This window comes from Acanthochromis polyacanthus, chromosome 5 (assembly GCF_021347895.1).
Source record: "Acanthochromis polyacanthus isolate Apoly-LR-REF ecotype Palm Island chromosome 5, KAUST_Apoly_ChrSc, whole genome shotgun sequence".
Taxonomy (NCBI): Eukaryota; Metazoa; Chordata; class Actinopteri; family Pomacentridae; genus Acanthochromis; species Acanthochromis polyacanthus.
In genome coordinates, this window is record NC_067117.1 from 1688239 (window position 1) to 1714817 (window position 26579).

General features: G+C 40.4%; 1 protein-coding gene and 2 long non-coding RNA genes across 5 annotated transcripts in view; 2 read left to right on the plus strand and 1 right to left on the minus strand.

Moving 5' to 3' along the window:
* The window catches only part of LOC127534085 (uncharacterized), a 27584-nt gene continuing 1005 nt past the window's right edge, over positions 1–26579 (minus strand). The window contains exons 2-3 of one of the 2 annotated variants that reach the window (XR_007942045.1): positions 19955–20097; positions 1–388 (exon numbers count right to left, since the gene is read on the minus strand). This is a non-coding gene — a long non-coding RNA (uncharacterized LOC127534085). Of the gene's footprint in view, positions 389–4901; positions 9562–19954; positions 20098–26579 lie in introns of those variants that run through there. The other variant, XR_007942044.1, reaches the window with a different exon arrangement.
* On the plus strand, positions 2786–4783 carry LOC127534084 (uncharacterized). Its single transcript, XR_007942043.1, has 5 exons — positions 2786–2907; positions 3140–3207; positions 3570–3637; positions 4461–4630; positions 4664–4783. It is a non-coding gene; the product is annotated as an uncharacterized LOC127534084 (long non-coding RNA).
* LOC127534081 (nuclear factor 7, brain-like) overlaps positions 23100–26579 on the plus strand; it is a 16872-nt gene continuing 13392 nt past the window's right edge. The window contains exons 1-2 of one of the 2 annotated variants that reach the window (XM_051948417.1): positions 23100–23208; positions 23298–24355. In XM_051948417.1, coding sequence (XP_051804377.1) covers positions 23315–24355 — 1041 coding nt within the window. In that variant the 5' untranslated portion in view covers positions 23100–23208; positions 23298–23314. The remainder of the gene's footprint in view (positions 23209–23297; positions 24356–26579) is intronic. The other variant, XM_051948419.1, reaches the window with a different exon arrangement.

Sequence of the window (26579 nt, forward strand, 5' to 3'; positions counted from 1 at the left end):
TTATGCTCCAAACGCGGTGCTTTTATTTTGAAAGCCGGCCTCCTGTCGTTCTCTCCTCAACAATCTGCTGAAGTCATGACTTTAGGAACAGAGGACCAGCTGCTCAGTGTTCCTCTACAGGTTTAAATAAAGTTTTGATGGTGAAAACACCTTCACAGGTGAACTCTCACCTGCAGCTCACCTGATCCCTTCCTCTGGGACTCTGTCGCCGTGGTTACAAGGAGGCTGCAGACTTTTCCCTCCGGCCCTCATACATAATAAACAGCACACATGACCGAGCTGCTTCTGGGGCTTCGCTCGAAGTCGGATTGATTTCATTTTTCTCCTCAGTCGGCTCATTATCCAGAAATAATCAGAGGACAGCAGCCGAAAATGAAACTCTGAGAGCCTGAGTAGAAAAATATTTAGGTCAGAGATGGACAGAAAGCAGAGAGAGACACAATCAGTCACGATTCTGTTTGGTTTTAAACCATTTGGTGGATTTTTCTGGTGTTTTATGCCACTTTGCATCTCTTTGTTGTTGCTTAACACCATTTTGCAGTCATTTTGTGTCTCTGTTTCTGTTGTTTAAAGTATTTTGTGGTCATTTTACAGTTCTTTCATGTCACTTTTTGGTCATTTTGTGTCTCCTTGTTCACCATGTCGAGTCTTTTTGTGCCTTTTTGCAGCAGATTAATACAGTTTGTGTTTGTTTTTGTCTCCTTCTGGTTCTTTTACGTCACTTTGTTGTCATTTTGCATTGATTTGTTTGTGTAACTTTCCATTCACTTTGTTGTCATTCTGAAACTGCAAGACGACACCACAGAGCTGCAAAGTGCCATGAAAGAACTACAAAATGACCACAAAGAGACTGGAGATGTCAAAAACAGATGCACACGGACATAAACTAAAGAACGACAACATGACTACAAATTTAAACCATCTAAAAGAGACACATCTGCATAAAACTGTGAAGTTACCACATAGAGACTTCAAAAAGAGACTCAAAATGGCAAAACAATGATTGAAATAAACACAAAATGACCAGAAAAGGATGTAAAACAACCACAGTGACACTAAACAACTGCAAAATGACAACACAAAACGACAAAGATGGGCGAACTGACACCAAAAACACTTAAAATGGTACACAAGGAGATACAAAGTGGCAGAAAGAAACACAAAATGACCAGAAAATGATGTTAAACAACCTTAAAGAGACACAGTGACAATAAACAACTACAAGATGACAACAAAGTGACAAACAAAATGTCAAATACAAGCAAAATGTCTACAAAATACTTTAAAACAACACAAACAGATTCAAAGGGACCAAGAAATGACGCAAGACAACAACATAGAAACGCAGTGACAGAAAACAACCACAAAACAGCAAAACAAAGCGACAAAAATGGGCAAAATGAGACCAAAAAGACTAAAAATGGCAAATAAGGAGACGCAAAATGACATAAAGGAACACAAAATGACCATAAATCGACATAAAACAACCCTAAAGAGACACAGTGACATTAAATGATCGCAAAATAACCCCAGAATACTTTAAAACAACAAAAACAGAGATGAAAAATTACCAAAAAACTACGCAAAAAAACAACACAGATGCGTAGTAACATTAAAGAACTACAAAACGACCAAAACAAAACGACAAGTATGAGCGGAATGACACCAAAAAGTCAAAAAATGACCACAAACTGTCACAAAAACAGCATTTTTTATGGCCTATTGTGCTTTTTGTAGGATTTTCTGATGTAAATAAGCGACCTAGAGTGAATTTCCTGTGTAGACGTCTGATGAAGGATTCATCGTCTGATTAACATAGAAACTGATCTGTGTTAACAACAAAAAGGCGTGCTGAGGTCAAACAGTCGCTAAACTCTGCAGCTGGACGTCCGTCAGCATCTGCAAACATCCTGGAGTGACGTCAGGGAGGTTGAGGCGATCAAACCAAACAGCCTCGTGTCTCATTTGAATGAGTAAACATGCTTCTGTGCACCAGACGATGTACATACAAGAGTTTCAGCTCAATAAGAACCGGACCGACCGGCACCGAGAGGAGCTTTAATTTAGTCTGAGAGGCTGAACTCTGCTTCACTTAACTGTGGTTACATAAAACACCAGATTTCCATCCACACGCTGCTAAAGTCCAGTTAGACCGGTGCTGCTAGTTTTAATATTTTATCTTCAAGCTAGAGATAACGTCAGTCAAATATGAGTTCCGTGATGGATTGTTTGCCGCAGGGCAAACGCTTGCTTCGTTATCTCCGTCATACGTGACAGCGACAGGTTTCTGCCAGCAGCCAAACAGACATCAGAGCTCTGGAGCCATTACATAACCATTTTACTCTTTATATTTGAGCAAAAACACCCCAAATTCTCTGGTAGCAGCAACGTAAATGTAAATATTTGTCACATTTTGTTAACACGACATTTGGGTCTTGGGGTTTTCGATTGAAATGTCACCTCGCATTGTTTCTGAGTTAAATAAAAAAGTTAAGACTATATTCAGTTTAACAAATGTGAATCCAGCTTTGATCAGAGAAACTAAACTGTGGTTTCCATGAATATCGTTCTAAATGAGCTGTTAACAGCAGAACTTTCTCAGTTTTGGACCTACAGACTGTCTATGTCTGCATCACGGCTCCACATGGAAAAGAACTGAACAGAGGAAGAGAAACATCTGACTGAGAGACTCGACAAAGACGGAAAAAGATCCAGGAAGATCAGTGAGCAACTAAAAACCAGTGAAGCACAGAGTCAGCAGGAATCAGGAGGTCTGGAAGGAGTCATAGTACCACTAATCAGGAGGTCTAGAAGGAGTCATAGTACCACTAATCAGGAGGTCTAGAAGGAGTCATAGTACCACTAATCAGGAGGTCTAGAAGGAGTCATAGTACCACTAATCAGGAGGTCTAGAAGGAGTCATAGCTCCACTAATCAGGAGGTCTAGAAGGAGTCATAGTACCACTAATCAGGAGGTCTAAAAGGAGTCATAGTACCACTAATCAGGAGGTCTAGAAGGAGTCATAGTACCACTAATCAGGTCTAGAAGGAGTCATAGTACTACTAATCAGGAGGTCTGGAAGGAGTCATAGTTTCTCTAATCAGGTTTAGAAGGAGTCACAGTAGCACTAATCAGGAGGTCTAGAAGGAGTCATAGTTCCACTAATCAGGAGGTCTAGAAGGAGTCATAGTACCACTAATCAGGAGGTCTAGAAGGAGTCATAGCTCCACTAATCAGGAGGTCTAGAAGGAGTCATAGTACCACTAATCAGGAGGTCTAAAAGGAGTCATAGTACCACTAATCAGGAGGTCTAAAAGGAGTCATAGTACCACTAATCAGGTCTAGAAGGAGTCATAGTACTACTAATCAGGAGGTCTGGAAGGAGTCATAGTTTCTCTAATCAGGTCTAGAAGGAGTCACAGTAGCACTAATCAGGAGGTCTAGAAGGAGTCATAGTTCCACTAATCAGGAGGTCTAGAAGGAGTCATAGTACCATGAATCAGGAGGTCTAAAAGGAGTCATAGTAGCACTAATCAGGTCTAGAAGGAGTCATAGTAGCACTAATCAGGTCTAGAAGGAGTCATAGTACCACTAATCAGGAGGTCTAGAAGGAGTCATAGTTCCACTAATCAGGAGGTCTAGAAGGAGTCATAGTACCATGAATCAGGAGGTCTAAAAGGAGTCACAGTAGCACTAATCAGGAGGTCTAGAAGGAGTCATAGTTCCACTAATCAGGAGGTCTAGAAGGAGTCATAGTACCATGAATCAGGAGGTCTAAAGAAGTCATAGTACCACTAATCAGGTCAAGAAGGAGTCATAGTTCCACGATCAGGAGGTCTGGAAGGAGTAATATTACCACTAATCAGGTCTAGAAGGAGTCATAGTACTACTAATCAGGAGGTCTAGAAGGAGTCATAGCACCACTAATCAGGTCTAGAAGGAGTCATAGTAGCACTAATCAGGTCTAGAAGGAGTCATAGTACCACTAATCAGATCTAGAAGGAGTCATAGTTCCACTATCAGGAGGTCTGGAAGGAGTCATAGTAGCACTAATCAGGAGGTCTAAAAGAAGTCATAGTACCACTAATCAGGTCTAGAAGGAGTCATAGTTCCACGATCAGGAGGTCTGGAAGGAGTCATAGTTCCACTAATCAGGAGGTCTGGAAGGAGTCATAGTTCCACTAATCAGGTCTAGAAGGAGTCACAGTAGCACTAATCAGGAGGTCTAGAAGGAGTCATAGTTCCACTAATCAGGAGGTCTAGAAGGAGTCATAGTTCCACTAATCAGAGGTCTAGAAGGAGTCATAGTTCCACTAATCAGGAGATCTAGAACGAGTCATAGTAGCACTAATCAGGAGGTCTAGAAGGAGTCATAGTTCCACTAATCAGAGGTCTAGAAGGAGTCATAGTTCCACTAATCAGGAGGTCTAGAAAGAGTCATAGTAGCACTAATCAGGAGGTCTAGAAGGAGTCATAGTTCCACTAATCAGGAGGTCTAGAAGGAGTCATAGTAGCACTAATCAGGAGGTCTAGAAGGAGTCATAGTTCCACTAATCAGGAGGTCTAGAAGGAGTCATAGTTCCACTAATCAGGAGGTCTAAAAGGAGTCATAGTAGCACTAATCAGGAGGTCTAGAAGGAGTCATAGTTCCACTAATCAGAGGTCTAGAAGGAGTCATAGTTCCACTAATCAGGAGGTCTAGAAGGAGTCATAGTAGCACTAATCAGGAGGTCTAGAAGGAGTCATAGTTCCACTAATCAGGAGGTCTAGAAGGAGTCATAGTAGCACTAATCAGGAGGTCTAGAAGGAGTCATAGTTCCACTAATCAGGAGGTCTAGAAGGAGTCATAGTTCCACTAATCAGGAGGTCTAGAAGGAGTCATAGTAGCACTAATCAGGAGGTCTAGAAGGAGTCATAGTTCCACTAATCACAGCGCTCAATTTAGACGGTCGCCAGGTTGCCATTTGCAACGTTTTTAGTCGAACTCCTTTGGGCTATTTTATAGAGAAAAGTAGAACAACACAAACCCTCCAGAAAGATTTTACTCTCAGTAATGAAAGGTGTACTCAGTTAAAGTAATAAACAGTATCATAATACTGCTATAAAGGAATAAAACCGGTCAACATGTGGTTTTCTGTAGATGCAGTAAATAAAGAACAACAGTACACGTGGATACTGAGAAGTTCCCCTTTTTGTCCCGTGTTTCCAGTTTGACTAATCCAGTCGTGACTTCAGTCTTAGTGGGAATCAACATGACTTTATTATGGAAAAGTTGTACTTTTAGAAGTAAAAAAAGAAACTCATTGAATGATATGGATTTTGGACGAACTTCACACTAAAAAGTAATTCAAGCAACCTATTCCCACCCCTTAATGACAAATGGAAAAAAAAATATCAAATGTAAGATAATAATAAAACTTGGAAATACTACTTTGAACAAATTCATTAATCAAGTAAACTAAAAAAACCACTGAGTCATGAATTAAAACGTCTAATTCTTTTAATTCAGTTTCACAAGAAATCTCCTTTAGTCTGAAAGATTGATGCAAACTGTTGTTTATTCATTTAGTTTTTACAGTGTACATGAGCAAAACCCCAAAAATGGTGAACGGAAATCTAATTGGGGCAGCTTATTTCTTAAAAAATGTTTTCCAAATTGAAAACTTGTGTTCATAATTATGATATTTAGGTACGTAATACTTATGTATGCCTCAAGTCATCGCACTATTTTAATTTTTTTAACCCAAATATAAATTTTTAGAGTGTAAAGGAACAAAAACACCAAAACAAGCATCATCACATGAAGCACGGTGGTGGCAGCATCATGATGGACACGAACAAAAACACAAAAACAGCGAAAGAAAACCCAAGTAGAGCAACTAAACTGATAGCGTAAAATTGTGGTTAATAATTATAACTGACGAGATAACACTTCCAATTTTATTTAAATAATATGTTTACACTTACATATACGTAAACAAAATACTTTAAAACTTGTGTTTATGCTGCCAATCATTAAATAAATAAAATAAGTTTGGTTGAACAGAAAAAGCTCATTCCTCTCACTCAGTGCTTTTCAGTGGAAGTCTATCATGTGATCAGCTGCTCCTATAGAAGCTAAACTCGGGGACTCGTTCCAAAGTAAACACCAGTGTCCTTGGTAAATATGACCTCGTGTCTGTAGGTCACACAGTCACTGTCACATGTCTAAAGGTGACTCAGCTGCTTCGCTCTGAGGAAGTCGCTTCCCTGAGTCATTGTAAAGTCCCATCACAATGGAAAGAACTTACAGGTTTATTTGGGTTTGGCTGAAACTAGCTGATATATTACTGTAAGAAGGAGTTAACAGGATTTCAGCAGCACAAACTGTGAAAATGTGAAACTCCTGAGGCTGAACAGCGACAGAAACACCTGAGAGCAGGTGAAGTGGAAGGACTGGTTTCCAGCAGCAAACACAAACTGGAGGCGTGGAGCCAAAAATAAATGCAGAGTCAGTCGCAGAGAAACTCATGAAAACAATTACAAAAATCTACTTTCAGGCTTGAACATGAGCTTCATTCTTAATGTCATCGGCCCATTCTCAGTCTGAAAACACGGAAATTAATTCAGCCAGCGTGAACTATTTTAAGATTCAAACAACACACCAAAAAACAGCTCCTTATTTTGTATTAGAAGTGAAGCATGGTGGTGGCAGCATCATGATATGAAGCACGGTGGTGGCAGCATCATGATGTGAAGCACGGTGGAGGCAGCATCGTCATGTGAAGCACGGTGGTGGCAGCATCATGATGTGAAGCATGGTGGAGGCAGCATCATGATGTGAAGCATGGTGGTGGCAGCATCATGATGTACACAAACAAAAACACATAAAGCTACTAAAGAAAATCGAAGTACAGCAGCTTATAAAACCATTGAGTAAAATGTTTTAATTTGTATTTTTTGCAATATTTTAAGTCTTTTGAGATATGAGTTTGAGAAAATTGGAAAAAGAAAACGCATTAAACTTTTTATGCTTTTTTGCAATGTTTTGGGATTTTCCAGCGTTGTTTTGACAATAAGTTTTGGATCCTAACCTCCTGTCTTGCTGATATCTTGTTGCCTAAACCCAACACAAACTCGTAAAAATGAATGAATGATTCACATCTGTTCAGTTCTTTTCATGTCTCGGTTTGGATCCAGATCAAAGACGACAACGCAGAGCTGTTTAAAAGTTACTTCAGATCCAACGAGGAAGCAAAGACGTCACAAAGACTCCTGTTGCGCCCACGTTTGTTGGAATACTTAAATCTAGAAAATCCTCCTCTGCTGAGTAATATCATCAGAACGCAGAGCTGCTCTATTGTTCTTTGAAGCTTTTAATCTGGCAGTGACCGACGTGCTACCTGCCAGCTCAGGTGTTGCACAAGCTGAAAGACTTCAACACTTTTAATCTTTGGAGAGGAAATAAATAAGAATGTGGGACTTTGCACACCATTTATTATCTCGTAGGTTCAGTTTTATAAATAGATTCTATTCAGGTGAAATATACGGCTAATTTTGGAAAACAAATCCATACGTCTACATAAACATATACAATACCAGACTTCATTCAAAATTTGGCCAATTTCAGACAAGATTTTATTCAGTTGAAATTAGATTTTTGGAAACTGAACAATCCTACACTTGAATCTACTAAATTGTCGAATTTAACAAAATCATATATCAATCAAACGTATCTGTCACCATTAAAGCCTCAAACTGTCAAATATTGAAAGCCAGCGGCCTAGTATCAACCACAACCAGACTTCATTCAAAATTTGGATAATTTCAGACTCAAAAAACTTTAAAAAGAAAGTGAGCGTTGTTATAGCATTTTTTAGATTTAAAATTAAACATTTTTCACATTTCTATTTGGGTTTTTGTGTGCAAAGGGAAATTACACAGCAGAATGGTGGTCTGAACTTACTTTCATGCAGATAATTTAAAGGCAAAGACTAGTTGGATCATAGCAATTCAAGTTGTGTTCAGATGTGACTGAAAATGTCACCAAATTTTGAGAAAACAAAAAAATAGAATTTTATTTGCAATATTCGTCGCATGACATGAAGCATGGTGGTGGCAGCATCATGATGTGAAGCATGGTGGTGGCAGCATCATGATATGAAGCACGGTGGTGGCAGCGTCATGGTGTGAAGCACGGTGGTGGCAGCATCATGATATGAAGCACGGTGGAGGCAGCATCATGATGTGAAGCACGGTGGTGGCAGCATCATGATGTGAAGCACGGTGGTGGCAGCATCATGATATGAAGCATGGTGGTGGCAGCATCATGATGTGAAGCATGGTGGAGGCAGCATCATGACGGGTAGCATGGTGGTGGCAGCATCATGATGTGAAGCATGGTGGTGGCAGCATCATGATGTGAAGCATGGTGGTGGCAGCATCATGATATGAAGCACGGTGGTGGCAGCATCATGATGTGAAGCACGGTGGTGGCAGCATCATGATGTGAAGCACGGTGGTGGCAGCATCATGATGTGAAGCACGGTGGTGGCAGCATCATGATGTGAAGCATGGTGGTGGCAGCATCATGATGTGAAGCATGGTGGTGGTGGCAGCATCATGATATGAAGCGTGGTGGCAGCATCATGATGTGAAGCATGGTGGAGGCAGCATCATGACGGGTAGCATGGTGGAGGCAGCATCATGATGTGAAGCATGGTGGTGGCAGCATCATGATATGAAGCATGGTGGTGGCAGCATCATGATGTGAAGCATGGTGGAGGCAGCATCATGATGAGAAGCACGGTGGTGGCAGCATCATGATATGAAGCATGGTGGTGGCAGCATCATGATATGAAGCATGGTGGTGGCAGCATCATGATGTGAAGCATGGTGGAGGCAGCATCATGATGTGAAGCATGGTGGTGGCAGCATCATGATATGAAGCATGGTGGTGGCAGCATCATGATGTGAAGCATGGTGGTGGCAGCATCATGACGGGTAGCATGGTGGAGGCAGCATCATGACGTAAAGTGGAAGTTATTTAAATGTTTGTGTTTTAAAATCTAGAAAAAGAAAGTGAGCGTTATTTTCAACATTTTTTTTCACACTTAAAATTAAATATTGACATTTCTACATAGGTTTTTATGTGCAAAGCAGAAAAACCCAACAGAGTGTTTGCTCCTGATCTACTTTCATGCAGATAATTTGACTAGATGCAGCATAAAAAGCTCACAACCCGAAAGTATTTAGAGCAGTAAGGAGTACATGCAAAACACAAGCAGAGTTTCTAACAGTAAATATAAAGAGGACTTCACTTTCTTATGTCACTTTTTAGGTCAACATCAGCTACTACTGTTTGAACGACATCAAAAAACTGCACAGACACATTCAGGTGTTGTGTATTTGCGGAGCGTTGAGTAAACGTTCACTCCAGGAGTCAAACTGAACTCAGAGCAGAGATGCAAATGTTTCTGCGACATCCGGCTTCACTGTCTGACAGATCAGGTTAAACCACACCAACGTCCTCACAGCTCCAGTAAAACCCACAGCGGCCGGCTGCTCGCTGAAACTTGACTCTGCAGAAAAAAAAGCGTTTCATTGTGTTGAAAAGTGAAATGTTGCGAAAGTGTTGCTGCTGGAGGTGAGTCGGGTCTTTGCTCACCTCCAAAAAACAACAACAGCGTCGTCGGTTACATAACGAGGACGAAGCACACGAGACACTTGGAAAAAGAACAATGGACGACTGTGAGGGCGGCGGACAGACTTTAAATCTCTTTGTTGGATATTTCTTTCTTTGTTGTCAGGATTAGAGGTTTTACGACAAACATTTAACCCTTAAATTCTCGCAGCAAAACCATAAAACGGAGCTTTTATGTTTGAAATGCAGAATCCAGGTCAGTTAACCTGATGAGCTGCCAGCTTTTATGATCTCACTGCAAATATTGAACAGAAGCTGGTTGGTTTACTGTGCAGATCTACATCTGCATCACCCCCAGTGGAGCTCTTAGGCCCTGCCCCTCCACGTTAGCATGTAGCTTTAGCAAATTTAGCAGATGGGTGGAATAAACCTTAAAGACTACACATACTTGGACAGGAAGTTGTATAAGCCGGTTTTATTTGTATATTTAAAGTCGTCCTCGTGTCTTGTCTCGCTCCAGACTTTCAAATATCTGTTTAAATGTCATGACTACAAAGGTCACAGAAATGATTCTGTTGTTATGTAACCTGGAAATGACCTAATTATGTTAATTATATAATTCCCCCAACAAATGACTCTTAACAAGTTTAACTGCAGGATAAAAATGTAGTATTACTGGTATAATAAACATTTAAACTACACATACTTGAAGAGTAGGTAGCATTGTGAGTGGAATAAACCTTTAAAACTATTAGTGTTTTAACAGAAAGTGGTACTTTGAGTGAAAGAGACTTTGAATATTCTAAATACTGGCACAGTAAGTAGGATTTTGGATAAAATAAACATTTACACCTATTAGTACTTGGATTTAAGTAGTATTGTGGGTGGACTGGACCTTTAAAATGAAAATTACTTGAACAGGCAATAGTATTTCCAATGGAATAAACCTTTAAGACTAGACGTACTTGGCTAGGAAGTAACATTTTGGGTAGAAAAAACTTTAAGGCAATACATACTCGGATATGAGTAGTATTTTGGGTAGAATATATCTTTAAGGCTACATATACTCAGATAGGAAGTCGTATTTTGGGTGCAATAAACCTTTAACACGGCAGATGCTTGGATAGGAAGTCATATTTTGCGTGGAATGTACCGTTGACACTACAGATACTCGGATAGGAAGTAATATTTGGCACGAAGTAAACCTTTAAGGCGACACATACTTGGATAGACTGAAGCTGATGATTGAATCAGGAAGCTCTGCATGTTTTTATGATGAATTTTGATTTTAATCAAAGTTTCTGTCTTGTTGCTTCAAAGGTTCCACCACAATAATTCCAGCATCACTATTTCAAGGGAACACTGAAGGCCCATCCTTCACTTGGCTCTGCCCACTGTGATTGGGTTTTTAGAGTTTTTTTTAATGATAATAAGATGCAGCCACAATATTATTTTCCACAGAATGAGCTGACAAAGGGAGACTAACAGGAACTCAACACAGACGTCACCCTAATACAAACACTGGCTGCACCTGACTGGATGAATGCTTCACTCGTAGGTTGTCTGCTTCTGGGTGTCAAACTTAACAAACTTGTTTGGAAACTTACACTTAAGAAAACAGTTCACTGGAAAGTGTTTCTAAAAACATTTGAGGCGACAAAAAGGCCGTGCAGTTGCTGAATCTTCATTTTAGATCGACGACGGTTAGTTTAAAAGGTTTCCAGAAGCATCCAGTGGTGGTCGGTTCCCCTTAGAAATCTAGATGTCAACTTTATGCAGAGAAGCAGAATGTGCTGCATGGCTGCAGATAATGAATCCTGGAAGATTCTCCAGACGTAGTGAAAGAAACCGTAGAAGAATAACTTAAAACTAATCTCTAATTAGTTGAACTTTGAGTGGAGCTGTGCAGATTTTAGTAGTGACGGTTGAATAAACAGAAAATTAATTCCCTAAAGAAATCAGAAACATTGCCTTGCAGTTCGAAGATCCCCGTTTGCATCCCGGCCTTCCATCTTTCTGCATGGAGTTTGCATGTTCTCCCTGCACATGTGTGGATTTTCTGTGGGTTGTCCGGCTTCCTCCCACAGTCCAAAGACATACTGAGGTTACCTGGCGATTCTAAATTGCCGATAGGACAGATTCCAGCCCCACGTGACCCTAATGAGGATTAAGCGGTGTAGAAAATGGATGGATTGAATCAGGAGCATTTATTTTTTGCAATAAAACCTGCTGCCTGTAAACAGTGATGCAGCTTTTCAAACATCATGTGGTGCATCTGCATCGATTCAAACTGGTCAAATGTGACGCAGGAACGTAACTCAGTTTAAACACAAAACCAGCAGCGAATCATTCAGTCAGAAGAGAACAAAAGGCTGAATTAGCAGGTTAGAGAACTCTCTGAAGGCTGCTTTCATTAGGAACAGACAGTGATTCCCAGTTTCTGCACGTCCTGATCTGTTGTGTGAGAATCCTCGGTTTTCTGCATCGTCTGCTGCATGGATGCGATCAGTCTGTGGAAGCGTCACATGAACTGCTGCCGTCGGTGTTAACGCTCGCTGTGGGTGTTACTGGCTGTTCCACCATCGACCGTTCATCCTCCCTCCTCTTATGCAGGAACGTTTCCTCTTATAGCTGCCCCGACTTTATAAATAATAATAAATAACGCTCAGTGCTGCCCACTGGAAGCCCTCGGTGGTGATTTAATCTGTCACGTCTCAGCACATTTCTAATGTTTGTCCTCAACAGAAACATTTCCCTTTATAGCGTGAGATCAGGTTGTTCCTTCTCAAATCAACAGAGAACTTCTACTGGGCCATCTCTGATTTGCTTCAAAAATCTTCTTGTGAACTATGAATATTTAAAATGATACCTGTAAAATTTTTAGACTGCTTTGGTAAAAAAAAAAAAGAAGAAGATTACATTGGCGTCATGAAAAGAACCTAACAAGTTCATTTTGTTCCTGGTAACAAACCTGTAAAAATTCCTGAGAAAAGTCGAACCAGTGTTAGTTTATTTAATTTAGTTTCATCCACTCCAGAACTTCCACCTTGTTGTCTTTAAACCATTTCTGAGGAGCTTCAGGTCATCGTCTGGATGGAAACTGATCTTCTCCAAGTCTCAGTTCTCTTCAGCTCAGGTTGTCCTCCAGGATTTCATTTACTCTCTACCTTTACCAGCCTTCCAGGACCTGCTGCTGAGGAACATCATGATGCTGCCACCACCATGCTTTACTTCTTCAGGAACTTTAAATGCTCTTGTATCGTCCTGACTGATGCTTTCCAACAATCTTTTCTCAGAGTCTTCATGGTGTAGTTCTATCCAGGAGTTCTGATCCCCCAGAGACTGGACCTTCAGTTCTACAGTCACTGACCTCAGATCATCCATTTGCTGACTGGTGACTTCAGTTTTTCTTTGCAGAAATTATGCTTTTCTAAATCCCTTTTTAAAAAAGGAAATCATACAGATCCGGATTCAATACTTCGTAGCAGTAAAAGCAGAAGCATTCCAAAGGGGGTGAATGTTTTTTATGCACACTTCATCTGGCAGCTGTAGCTTCACATTTAGACATAAATGTGATTTGATGCACATCCCATAATGCCACATTTCTCTGTGCTAGCTGCAGTTCTAGTGGTGCTTTCAGACTGAATGTTCCTGCAGAGTGATGTCAGTATTTGGAGAGAACGTCTCGAGCTCAGACAGACTTTCACAGTGTTTGTCCACCCACAGCTCCGACACTCCGACAGAACGCCTTTGGAGAAGCGAAGCTCGCTAAAACCGCCGAGCGTGAGACACTCCAGCATTGTCAAAAGACAATTTGTTCTCTCCGACAGAAGAAAGGGACTAAATAAAAGGTTAAAATTAAAATAAACCTCACAAAAGAAGCCCTGTTGGGACATCCAGTCTGAGAAGTGGAGGTCTGAAATGTGAATGCAGCAAAGCTCTGAAACACAAGAGGCTGAATTCATGAGAATTACATTAAATGTCACTGAATGTGGTTTGGATTCACATTTTTGCACAGTGGCAGATGAAAAAAAACATGAAAACACACAGAGGAAGGCAGGAATACAAAACAGGCACAGTGACTGGAGCTGAACTTAAACAGCGAGTCATAATTCACACAGTGCTGCCATTCCCAACCATATTTATCATTTTATATTAATCTACTAACCCTGGGCTGTTATAAATGTGTTTATGTGATGCTAAACAAACTATCTTACGCCTATGTAAAATTCTACATTATTAGAATGTTTTTTCACACATTTCAACAGTCGGTGGAGGAAAGTTTGTCTTTGTACTGCTGACACTTGGAGGCAGAATCATTCATTTCTTTTTATGAACATGATTCCTTTACAGTTAGCTCATCAGGTACCATTAAACAGCTCAGACCTGTGATTGAGCTATTGAAGCGAATCCAGCAGTTAATTTACATTTACTTCTTAAACTGACACCCAGATTTTACATTTTATGTATGAAATGTAAAACGCGTATATAGAAAACAACAAATTCTCACATTTGAGATGCTGGAACCATCCTGTTTTGCAGTTCTAAGAAAACAATGTGAAGCATGGCGGTGGCAGCATCATCAGTTTTATCCATTGGTTTGTTGAACTGAAGGGTTGAATGGACATAATTCCCTGTCAGACACTAGTTCACTATTTGTCAGTCTTATCACTATTTTAGTTATTTACGACAGCCTGAATCCAACTAAAATAGAAATGTGAGTTCACATTACTCTCAATATTCAGTTGGTGCTACAATAATGTGTCACGACAACCATCATAACAATGTTTGGATTTTAAAATGTTCATCTAAATCTGTAAATTATCTCCTTATCCAGCAGATATGACTTTGGGTCATTCCATATCATTTCAACCAGTGGTCCCCACCTGACCCTCTCAGATTTTGCTAAGTTTTTACACACATTTAGTACATTATATATGATGGGGAAATCCAAAATTTGAATGCTTTATTGTCATTAGTTTCAAAGTTATGGCCATCTGAAGTAGGTAGGGGGTACCCTATTATTGCAGCCAAAATTAAGACTTGAAATTTTGGACCATTTTCAGACTTCTATAACTTCTGAACAACAAAAGATAGAGATCTGAAATTTTCAGAATCATTTCACAGTGACCTATAGTCCTCAGAAATGTGAAAATATTTACTTTATATTTATAATTGCATGTTACAGAGAATGAGAAAGTTGCGATTTTATCCATCACGAACTTCTAAACTGCTACATTTGGCCACCCATTACACAAAAACTAATCATCATATCCATTAGAGATTTTATGTGGTATAATTTGGCTATCTAAGGATTGGATCTGTATAAAATGAAAGTGCTATGGGATGTAATGCATGAAATATGAACAGCTAAAAATCTAAAATATCTGTCCCACCTTTGGATTCAAAGGTCAACATCAGCATGTGGGATAGGTGGTATCAAAAAATAAAAGACATCATGTGGAATTACAGGAATTTCCCTAAATGTTGACACCAAGCACAACTTGCTTCTCTAAACCCTTCTATGTTTAATGTTGGCCTTTGAATCCGAAGGGGGGAAGTTTTCTTAAAATTGGTTGATTTCATACGGAATGACCCTTTTGTTTAACTGGAGTTTCCTTGAATTCCTCTTTAGACTGAGAGACTAATGCAGACATATCATCAGTACCACAGTAAAAGAACAAGGGAATAAAACTGAGGTATTCTAATTTATGATTTGCTGACAGACTGAGTCATGTGCTGCTTTATGGAGACACTCTGTGCTCTACGGTGTCCCAGGAGTGTGAATACGACCAGAATATTAAAGTCTGACAGCTGTCGCACCAAATAAAAGCAGCATTTTACACCAAATCATAAATCAGTTTGTCATGTCGGCCGGCAGAATGTAGAGCTGGAGACACACAGGTGGAAAACCTGCATCACCTGATCTGTAAATAGTTTCACATTTCTTCAGCTTTTCAATTGAATAAATGAAATTTTTAATAAATTTATGGTAATTCTTAATAACATTTCAGGTAACAGAACCAAGAAAAATCTTCTAAAATGAAGAAGACACTCTTGGAATTAAATATATGAGCATAAATTAGTTGATTTCTGCAACTGCATGAAAATATGCAACATTTAATACACACTGCTTTGAATAAAAACATGAAGTCACACATAACTAGCAAACATTCAGGGTGAAAGTTAGAGTTTTAAAAAATTATGACAGTAAAAAAAAAACCTGGGGTCATTATGTGAAGCACAGCAGCGGCAGTATCATGACATGGAGCATGGTGGTGGTAGCATCATGATGTGAAGCATGGTGGTGGCAGCATCATGATGTGAAGCATGGTGGTGGCAGCATCATGATGTGAAGCATGGTGGTGGCAGCATCATGATGTGAAGCACGGTGGAGGCAGCATCATGATGTGAAGCACGGTGGAGGCAGCATCATGATGTGAAACATGGTGGCGGCAGTATCATGACATGGAGCATGGTGGTGGCAGCATCATGATGTGAAACATGGTGGAGGCAGCATCATGATGTGAAACATGGTGGTGGCAGTATCATGATATGAAGCACGGTGGTGGCAGCATCATGATGTGAAGCATGGTGGTGGCAGCATCATGATGTGAAGCATGGTGGAGGCAGCATCATGATGTGAAGCATGGTGGTGGCAGCATCATGATGTGAAACATGGTGGTGGCAGCATCATGATGTGAAACATGGTGGTGGCAGTATCATGATATGAAGCACGGTGGTGGCAGCATCATGATGTGAAACATGGTGGAGGCAGCATCATGATGTGAAACATGGTGGTGGCAGCATCATGATGTGAAACATGGTGGAGGCAGCATCATGATGTGAAACATGGTGGAGGCAGCATCATGATGTGAAACATGGTGGTGGCAGCATCATGATGTGAAACATGGTGGTGGCAGTATCATGATATGAAGCACGGTGGTGGCAGCATCATGATGTGAAGCATGGTGGTGGCAGCATCATGATGTGAAGCACGGTGGTGGCAGCGTCATGGTGTGAAGCACGGTGGTAGCAGCATCATGATATGAAGCACGGTGGAGGCAGCATCATGATGTGAAACATGGTGGTGGCAGTATCATGATGTGAAACATGGTGGTGGCAGTATCATGATATGAAGCACGGTGGAGGCAGCATCATGATGTGAAACATGGTGGTGGCAGTATCATGATGTGAAACATGGTGGTGGCAGTATCATGATATGAAGCACGGTGGAGGCAGCATCATGATGTGAAGCACGGTGGAGGCAGCATCATGATGTGAAACATGGTGGCGGCAGTATCATGACATGGAGCATGGTGGTGGCAGCATCATGATGTGAAACATGGTGGAGGCAGCATCATGATGTGAAACATGGTGGTGGCAGCATCATGATATGAAGCACGGTGGAGGCAGCATCATGATGTGAAACATGGTGGTGGCAGTATCATGATATGAAGCATGGTGGTGGCAGCATCATGACATGGAGCATGCTTAAAAATAAATAAAAATCCAGGGTAACAAAATAAAATACCTGCAAAAACCAACTGAACCTTATATATTTTTAAAGGTGCGGCGTTGAAAACAACAAATTCTCACCTCTGAGAAGCTGCAACCATCAAATATGTTGCAGTCTTAAGGAAATAATGAATAACTGATGTTTAAAATAGACAAACTATTGATTATCAGACTGATTATTGCACCTCAGCTTATTCTAAACACCGACAGATTTCCTTTCAGATCAGCTGTTCCACCGGAGACGAGTTTTTCTGTGGACTGATTAAACCTAAGCTGAGCAAAGACCTGCAGTTTCAGCCTGATGAAGCAGGATGAACCCGTCAGCTGCTGTACAGCTGATGGAGTTGGCAGGTGAGCAGCTGAGGAGGTGAAGCCCTGCAGGTAGGGCAGGTAGAGAACACACCTGTACAGCTAATGAAACTGCAGCAGACTTCACATCAAACCTGAAGACGCAAATCTTTCTCCTTGTATTGGTTTTCGAAATTGAATCAATTTAATTTTACTTTTTTGATGAGTTTAAACAGAAAAGACTTTTGTTCTACATCATGATGCTGCCACCACCATGCTTCAAGTGGGGATGGTGCGTTTCTGGTGATGTCCAGTGTTTGGTGTTCATCAAAAATGTAATTAAAAACATTTAAATTAAAAGCTTTAAACTTCATTGTACTTGTAATTTTGGTCATGCTTTAAAATGAAGCAGCCATAAATATTTATATTACATTAATAGCCAAACTTGTTTTTTTTTCTTTACTGTCATGGATGGGCTTCTATATTCTTTTCTCTTTTTTGTTTATTTTACTGTCAGATAAAAGAGGTCAAAACTGTTCTGTCTATATCTAAATATTGTTTTAATCTACATTTTGAATTTTTACCTCACAATTCGGCCTCTGTGTTGCAAATTCTTACGTAAAAAGTGTAAAAATTACAATTTTGAATTAGACAAATGAGACAAACTGCAATGAGACAGAGGACTTGCTGAGAAGGTGGAAATTATTAAATTCAAAGTCAAATTTTTGAGTTGAGTTTGAATTGTCGGATTCAGACAAACTTTGCCCACCATTTGTTCCTGAAATGTCTCATGATGAATCCTGACTTCATGTCTTTGCTGCTTTGACACGTTTAATCAGCCTCAGGGATCATTTAAAGCAGCCGTTGATCGATCAGATCATTGTTTCTGCTCCAGATCACACTTTGTTCAAGCCGGACGAGCATGAAGGAATCTGTGGGAAACGTGAAGACGGCTGGTCGACTGATGATGTGGAAAAGATTTAACTTTGACTGAACCTGTTGGAACAAGCAGCCGTTCCTGCTGCAGAGATCTACTCCCTGTTGCAAAATGAGCCTCAGTTTATGGCCTCAATGTTCATATTTTAGATAATAAAGTACAAAGAATTAGCTCTGAACGGTTAACAGTCACAGAATATCTTCAGTTAGATCATCATTAACAAATGGAAGGAATATGCAACATTAGTAAATCTGACCAGAGCAGGATGTCCTCAACAACTGTGGCCTAAAAGTAAGAGTCTAGTAAGGGAGGCCACCAAGACACCTATTGTGATGGAAAGTAAAGTGGTGTTGTGTCTACTATCAGATAAAAGGTCCTGCTAAATGAAAATGTAGAAGTAAAGCACGGTGGTGGCAGCATCATGGTGTGAAGCACGGTGGAGGCAGCATCATGATGTGAAGCACGGTGGAGGCAGCATCATGAAGCACGGTGGGGGCAGCATCATGAAGCATGGTGGGGGCAGCATCATGGTGTGAAGCACGGTGGAGGCAGCATCATGATGTGAAGCACGGTGGAGGCAGCATCATGAAGCATGGTGGGGGCAGCATCATGGTGTGAAGCACGGTGGAGGCAGCATCATGATGTGAAGCACGGTGGAGGCAGCATCATGAAACACGGTGGTGGTAGCATCATGATGTGAAGCACGGTGGAGGCAGCATCATGAAGCATGGTGGGGGCAGCATCATGATGAAGCATGGTGGTGGTAGCATCATGATGTGAAGCACGGTGGAGGCAGCATCATGAAGCACGGTGGGGGCAGCATCATGAAGCACGGTGGGGGCAGCATCATGAAGCATGGTGGGGGCAGCATCATGAAGCATGGTGGGGGCAGCATCATGGTGTGAAGCACGGTGGAGGCAGCATCATGATGTGAAGCACGGTGGAGGCAGCATCATGAAGCATGGTGGGGGCAGCATCATGATGAAGCATGGTGGTGGTAGCATCATGATGTGAAGCACGGTGGGAGCAGCATCATGATGAAGCATGGTGGTGGCAGCATCATGAAGCACGGTGGAGGCAGCATCATGATGTGAAGCACGGTGGAGGCAGCATCATGAAGCATGGTGGGGGCAGCATCATGATGAAGCATGGTGGTGGTAGCATCATGATGTGAAGCACGGTGGGAGCAGCATCATGATGAAGCATGGTGGTGGCAGCATCATGATGTGAAGCACGGTGGGGGCAGCATCATGATGGTGGTTGAATTAAATTTTTTTTAACTTTTTTTGTTTTTCAATAATGGTTTGTCATAAACAGATTTTTTGACAACAGTGAAAAATGTAATGTTTCCTTTCACTTTTATGTAAATCCCACAATTTTGATTTAATGGTGTCAAAATAACTTCTGAATTTTAATGTTTAATCATTTGTACTTCAGGCAATACTTTTGTCTTCCTATTCCATTATTTTGAATTTGGTACAAATTAATTTTCTTAGTTTTTTATGAGGTATTTTTAGTTTACAGATAGAAATAAGATTCTTTCTTAAAGTATTTGCTATAATGCATCTCTTTAGTGTCGATTCTTTACCTTATGACCAGGCAGACTTGTATCTGTGAACAACCTGCAGCAGGCGACGAGGTCTCAGCTCGGTGTGACCCAGATGTCAGGATGTCAGGACTCTGTCATCGGGGATTCTGGTAATCAGAGCCGGTCCTGACCCACTTTAAGTCCTGCTGGGACCAAAGAATGTAGGTCTGAGTGCAAATGACGGAGCAGAAACAGCAGATGGAGTTTAACTCTGTAACTGTCGGATGTTTAACATACGTACAAAGAAAAAACAGCTTGGTTTTAGTTGGACTAATGCTGGGAACACCATGGTGACAACAGATTGAACTGCAGGCAGTGTTTCCTCAGAAAACCAAAGCTACTGGATGAATAAATAAAGTCAGCATGGCTCAGAAACAGAACAGAGGAGCACGTTGGTGGAGATACATTCAGCACGGAGAAACATCTAGTAACAATGAGCAGAGAGGAAGTTTGTAGAAAACAGTTAAATATGTTTAAAGTGTGGAGCCTCCGTTCGTTCCTCATAAACACTCTAAAATTAGTCAAATTGTCTAGAATGATTGAAAAATTGGTGAAATCTGATTAATTTGTGACAAGTTTCAAGTCATTTTGAGCATTTTTAAAGTTATTTAAGTCAAAGTTTGAGTCACTTTGAGATGAGATCAACTTTATTGATTTATCACAGGGGCTGTTTTGGACATTTTGGGTAGTTTGGATGAAATTTTGAAATAATTTTGGCAATTTCAGACTGATGAGGACATAAAAACAACACAAAAGAGACGGACGGCAAGAAAAACAAGATGCAAAGAGATGAAAGTGTCCCAAAACAACAAAAACAAGGCACAAAAAGTATCAAATAAACAACACAAATACAAAAGAAAATGATCACAAACAGACTAAAATGTCCAAAAAAAACCAAAACAAAACAACAAATCGTGACACTGGAAAAGAGAACAAACTGTGTCTCAGACTCTGTAAAAATGTAAATATCTAAAATATGAACATATTGATGTTTCCACAGAGGTGCAGAACTTTATATTATCATTAAAAAAAATGAGCCACAATGAAGAAAACCAACCAGAAACTGCTTTAAGCTCAGAGGTTCCACTTTGATTATAATTCAACAAATGTGTCAAAGAATGAAACTGTAAACTCTCAGGATGCTGCTTTGTGTGTTTAAAACTGAACTTCTTCATGTTGAATCTGTTCAGCTTCAGTCCGTCCATAAATAAATCGCAGAAAGCATCAATTATCTATTTGTCTCTGAGGCTGAGCGACTTCTTCTTCTCCACATCAAAGTGTGTTCCAGGAGGACGTTCAGTGGGTTAAACTCACTATTGTCTCCATTCATGAAGGAACCAGTTTGTCCAAAGCCTGTCTTTGTGCGTGTAAATGTGGAACATGAGTTTTTATCTGATGAACTCCAACTTCTTTCTGCTCTCTGATCAGGTTTCATCAGGATAAAACGGGTGAATCTGCAGATGAAGCTCGGTTTGGAGCGTCGGCGTTCACAAAACAAGCTTCACGCCCTCCATCACTATGCAGCAAATTACCTCCTTACACAATCCAGAGGCCTTCCAGCTGTTTGCAGACGGGATGAGGAGCTGAGCCAGGTGATGTTTCCTCAGTTACGCAGCCAGTTTGCTCCTGTTCTGCACTTAAGTCTAATCAAAATTCACCCTCAACGCACCCAGAAATCATTTAGTTTAATCTTCATCCAACTTAAAAACTCAGAGGAGAGAGAAGACGAGATCAACTTAAGATTTATATATCCATTTTCACATCTAGTAGACTGATAAATATTCAAAACCACACCAAAAAGACGCAAAACAAGCACAAAAAGACCCAAAAAATACCACAAAACCACCCAAAAAAGACACAAAACGACCACAAAGACACAAAACGACCACTGAACAAGCACAAAAAGACACAAAACAAGCACAAAACAAGCACAAAAAGACACAAAACCACAAAACAATCACAAAAGACCCCAAAACCACCCCAAAAAGACACAAAACAACCACAAAACAATCACAAAAAGACCCCAAAAGACAACAGAACCACCCCAAAAAGAAACAAAACCACAAAACAAGCACAAAAATACCACAAAACCACCCTAAAAAGACACAAAATAACCACAAAACAAGCACAAAAAGACACAACAGAAAACCGCTTCAAAATATTATAAAGTCAAAGTGTTGAATAAATAAATGAATCCTTGTTTTTCTGTTCCATGTTCAGAGAATTGTGACAACAAATAGTGATGAAGTGAAATATTTGTGTCTTTGAACACAACAAACTGTCAACTAGATTTTTATGGCTGCTTTTTGACAAGTTTTCTATGAAGGTTTGAGATAAAGAATATTTATTATAATTATTATGACTGCAGTAAAAAGGAGAAGCTTTAATCGTTGCAGAACAAATAAATGACACATTAATTAATTCAATGTAAATTATTATGTATTATTTTTATTTGTTTGTTGAAGAAAGTCTTCAGACTGAAGCTTCATAAATCAGATGAGCTGGTTTGGAAACATTAAAAAGTTGAGTGTGGCGCCATCCACAGGTGGAATGGAGACATTACATGTATGAAGCTGCAGCAGGAAACTTTTTAAAGCAGTTTTTAATCAAAATTCCAGTTAACAACAGGTGAGGTTTTAGTTTGAAGCCTCCAGCTGCAGTTGGGTTTTTAAAGAAACTTCCTGGTCGACTCACTTTTAGCTCAAAGTTTTACACATTAAACTTTGAGGCCGTTTCAACGACAACATCTCAGGAAGTGAAACTTTGACTGTCATTAGTCATCGTGTTGTTGATTCACAATCTGCAGTGTTGGACCAATAGATCAAATAATGTCTGATTCTGGGTCAGTTTAAATGTAAGGAAAAGTTTCAGCCTTCATAAAAAGCCCCTCATAACCCTGATATGGATTATAGCTGGAAAACAGCTTGATGAGGTTTTTCTGGATTCATTCTGTGGTCAGAAGCTCCTCTGTGTTCGTTATGGAGCCTCCAGAAGCAGCAGAACAGCAGAAAACTATGATTCTGGTTCACTGAGAGAAAGGGAAAGCTGCATTCAAACTGATGCAACTTCCTGCTGACGTGTTAAAAATTGAACCGTTGCGGTGAAAGAAACATCATCTGACATGAACCAGGAAACAGTTTGTGAACATCGTCAGTACAGAGACACTCAGACGATCAGACGGAGCTTCAGCGTCCTCAGACTGAGTCCAGCTACAACACTGCTGCTTCCAGCTGCTGACACTCCAAACACTGAAGGTGAGTCTGAGCAGAAACACCACTCAGAGTCAAAGGAGCTTTCAGAGAACTTAGTGACTCACTGGACTCTGTGTCTGCTGTGTTTTCAGATTCACTCACAGAACAAATGGCTTCCAGATCAGAGGAGGATCTCTGCTGTCCGGTCTGTCAGGACGTCTTCACAGATCCTGTTCTTCTGTCATGTAGCCACAGCTTCTGTAGAGACTGTGTGAAGACCTGGTGGAGACAGAAACCAACACACGACTGTCCAGTTTGTAAGAGAAGATCGTCAAAAGAAGAACCACCTCGTAACCTGGTTTTAAAGAATCTGTGTGAGTCCTTCCGTCAGCTGAGTTCTCAGAGATCTTCAGAGTCTCTCTGCAGTTTACACTCTGAGAAACTCAAACTCTTCTGTCTGGATCATCAGCAGCCAGTGTGTCTCGTCTGCAGAGATTCAAAAAAACACTCCAACCACACATTCAGACCCATCGATGAAGCTGCACAAGAACACAGGAAGGAACTTCAGGAAACTCTGAAGCCCTTAAAGGAGAAGCTGAAGGTTTCTGAACAAGTTAAAGTGGAGTTTGATCAAACAGCAGAACACATTAAGGTCCAGGCCCGACACACAGAGAGGCAGATTAAGGAGCAGTTTGAGAAGCTTCACCAGTTTCTGATAAAGGAAGAGGAGGCCAGGATGGCTGCACTGAGGGAGGAAGAGGAGCAGAAGACTGGGATGATGAAGGAGAAGATGGAGGCTCTGAGCAGAGAGATAGCAGATCTTTCAGACACAGTCAGAGCCACAGAGGAGCAGCTGAGAGCTGAAGACGTCTCATTCCTGCTAAACTGCAAGGCTGCAGTGGAAAGAGTCCAGCGCTGCCTCCTGCTGGAGGATCCACAGCTGCTCTCAGGAGCTCTCATAGACCAGGCCAAACATGTGGGCAACCTGAGTTTCAACATCTGGAACAACATGAAGGACATGGTCTCCTACACTCCTCTCATTCTGGACCCAAACACTGCATGTCCATGCCTCATCCTGTCTGAAGATCTGACCAGTGTGAGAGGAGGAGATAAACAGCAGCTTCCTGATAATCCAGAGAGGTTTGATTATTACATCTCTGTTGTGAGCTCTGAAGGCTTCAACTCAGGAACTCACAGCTGGAATGTGGATGTTGGAGACCGTGACTGGGCACTGGGTGTGGTAGAAGAGTCTGTCAATAGGAAGAGAATCATAGCTTCTGGATTATGGGAAATATGGTTCTCTAAAGGTAAATACTTAGTATGGTCACCACCAGCTCCCCCCACTGGTCTCTCAGTGCAGAAGAAGCTCCAGAGGATCAGAGTGAATCTGGACTGTAAGAGAGGAAAGCTGTCCTTCTCTGATCTTGATACTAAAACACTCATACACACCTTCAATCACACTTTCACTCAGAGGATGTTTCCGTACATTTCCACTGATGGTAAAGTAAAGATTCTACCAGAGAAGATCTCAGTGACAGTGGAACAGAGCAGCTAAGAGGTAAAGAAGATGAGAATGTCTCTGATGATGCTTTAGAGCTGAAAAACTAACTGATGAAACTGATAATAAGACTGTTGTTGTGGATCTTTTGTCCTGTGGACATGAACGTTGGGTGGAGGGGTAGCTGTAGGAGAAAGTCTGCTGAATGACAGCTGATAGAAGAACCAGCTGCATTCATGCCTCACATGTTCTCATGTTTTATTCCAACTCTCACAATCATCTGGAAATGTTTTCACAGCAAAGTCAGTGCTCATTTTTATCACTGTAATGTTCCTGGACATCAGATTTTAGATGAAAATTCACTCTTCTGCTCTCTGACATGATTTTTGGACCAATATTGGAGCTGAAATGTGGAAAATATCTTCCAGTCTCTTCTGAACTTCTGCTGCTTGGACACTTGTTTAACATCAGCCTGCTGTTGACTCATTCTGGGTTTTGGCTCCAATAAAACACCACATTTTACAGCTTTTAACCACATTTTGTAAAAACAGTCCACTGCTGTTAGACTTTGTCTGCATTTGTACACAGATTTATTCCACTGTTTCATGAAATCACATGTTTGATCTCATTTTAATCACCTGATCAGTAGGATTTCACATCTGGAATCATCAAGGCTGTTTATTAACCACATCAGTGTGTTGTAGGAATTATTTTATATCCATCAGCTCTAAAGGAATCTGACCTCTGACTTCTCATGGACAGTGAAGCTCAACACATCTGGAATTGGTTTGATGCTGATCTGAATTTTGCTCCAATTCTTTCTGTAAATCAGGAAATCACTGGAATGGAAAAGAGGCTTTTTGCTTTTGAACTTTTCTGCATTGTGAGGGTTTTTCTTAAATATCAGCCTTTTTATTGGAGCTTTTCATTGAGTTTTTTTCTTTATTAACCTTTTTAATCTAACGGTGGAAACTATTTCTGTAATTACATTTTTAGTTGGCTGCATTTTTTATATCTAACTACACAAAAAGTAATGTTGTGTCTTCTTGTCTGTCAGCAGCAGTTAATAAATGTTTTGTGAGATCAGAATCGGTGCTGTCGTGTTTCTTTGCATGGAAACTAAATGTCAGTGAAATCTGAATTCATCACTTCTGCTTATTGATCAATAGAATTACATTGGTACATTAACCTGCTCAGACCTGGACTTTTACAGGATAAAATATGGATCTTTATTAAGATAACTGAACTGAACTTTGTAACACCACAAAGAGGTGCAAAACCACAGTGCAAATATGGGAAAAAAGCTAAAAAAAAAAAAAACCACAAGACAACCACAAAGTGATGTAAATCTTCAACAAAATTTCAACAAAATCGCAAAAAAATTACCAAAAAAAGATGCAAAAACATCTTAAGATTTACATTATATCTGTGTTCAGATTTAGTAAACCACAAAAACGTGCAAAACCACCACAAAAAGATGCAAAACAGCCACTAAAAGATGCACGAGTATGACTAAACATGCAAAACCACCCCTAAAGACTAGACTAAAAAAACAACAAAAAGATGCAAAATTACCTCTGAAGTAAACAAAACAACCACAAAAGGAAGTAAAACAACCACAACTAAGTAATCATGAGAGGCAGAAAAAAACCCACAAAGATGCAAAACGACCACAAAAAGACAAGACCCCATAAAGATGCAAAACCATCCATAAAAGAAGCGAAAACAGCCACCAAAAGATGCAAAAACGACCACAAAGGCTGCCAGAGCTACAAAAATACAGGAAACAACTACAAAGACACAACACAACCACAACAAAGAAGCAAAGTTACCAAAAACAGATGAAACACCGCAATGAAAAGATGAAATAGCACATCTGGAATACACAAAATAACTACAGAGATGCAAACTCACAACAACTGATGCAAAACAACCA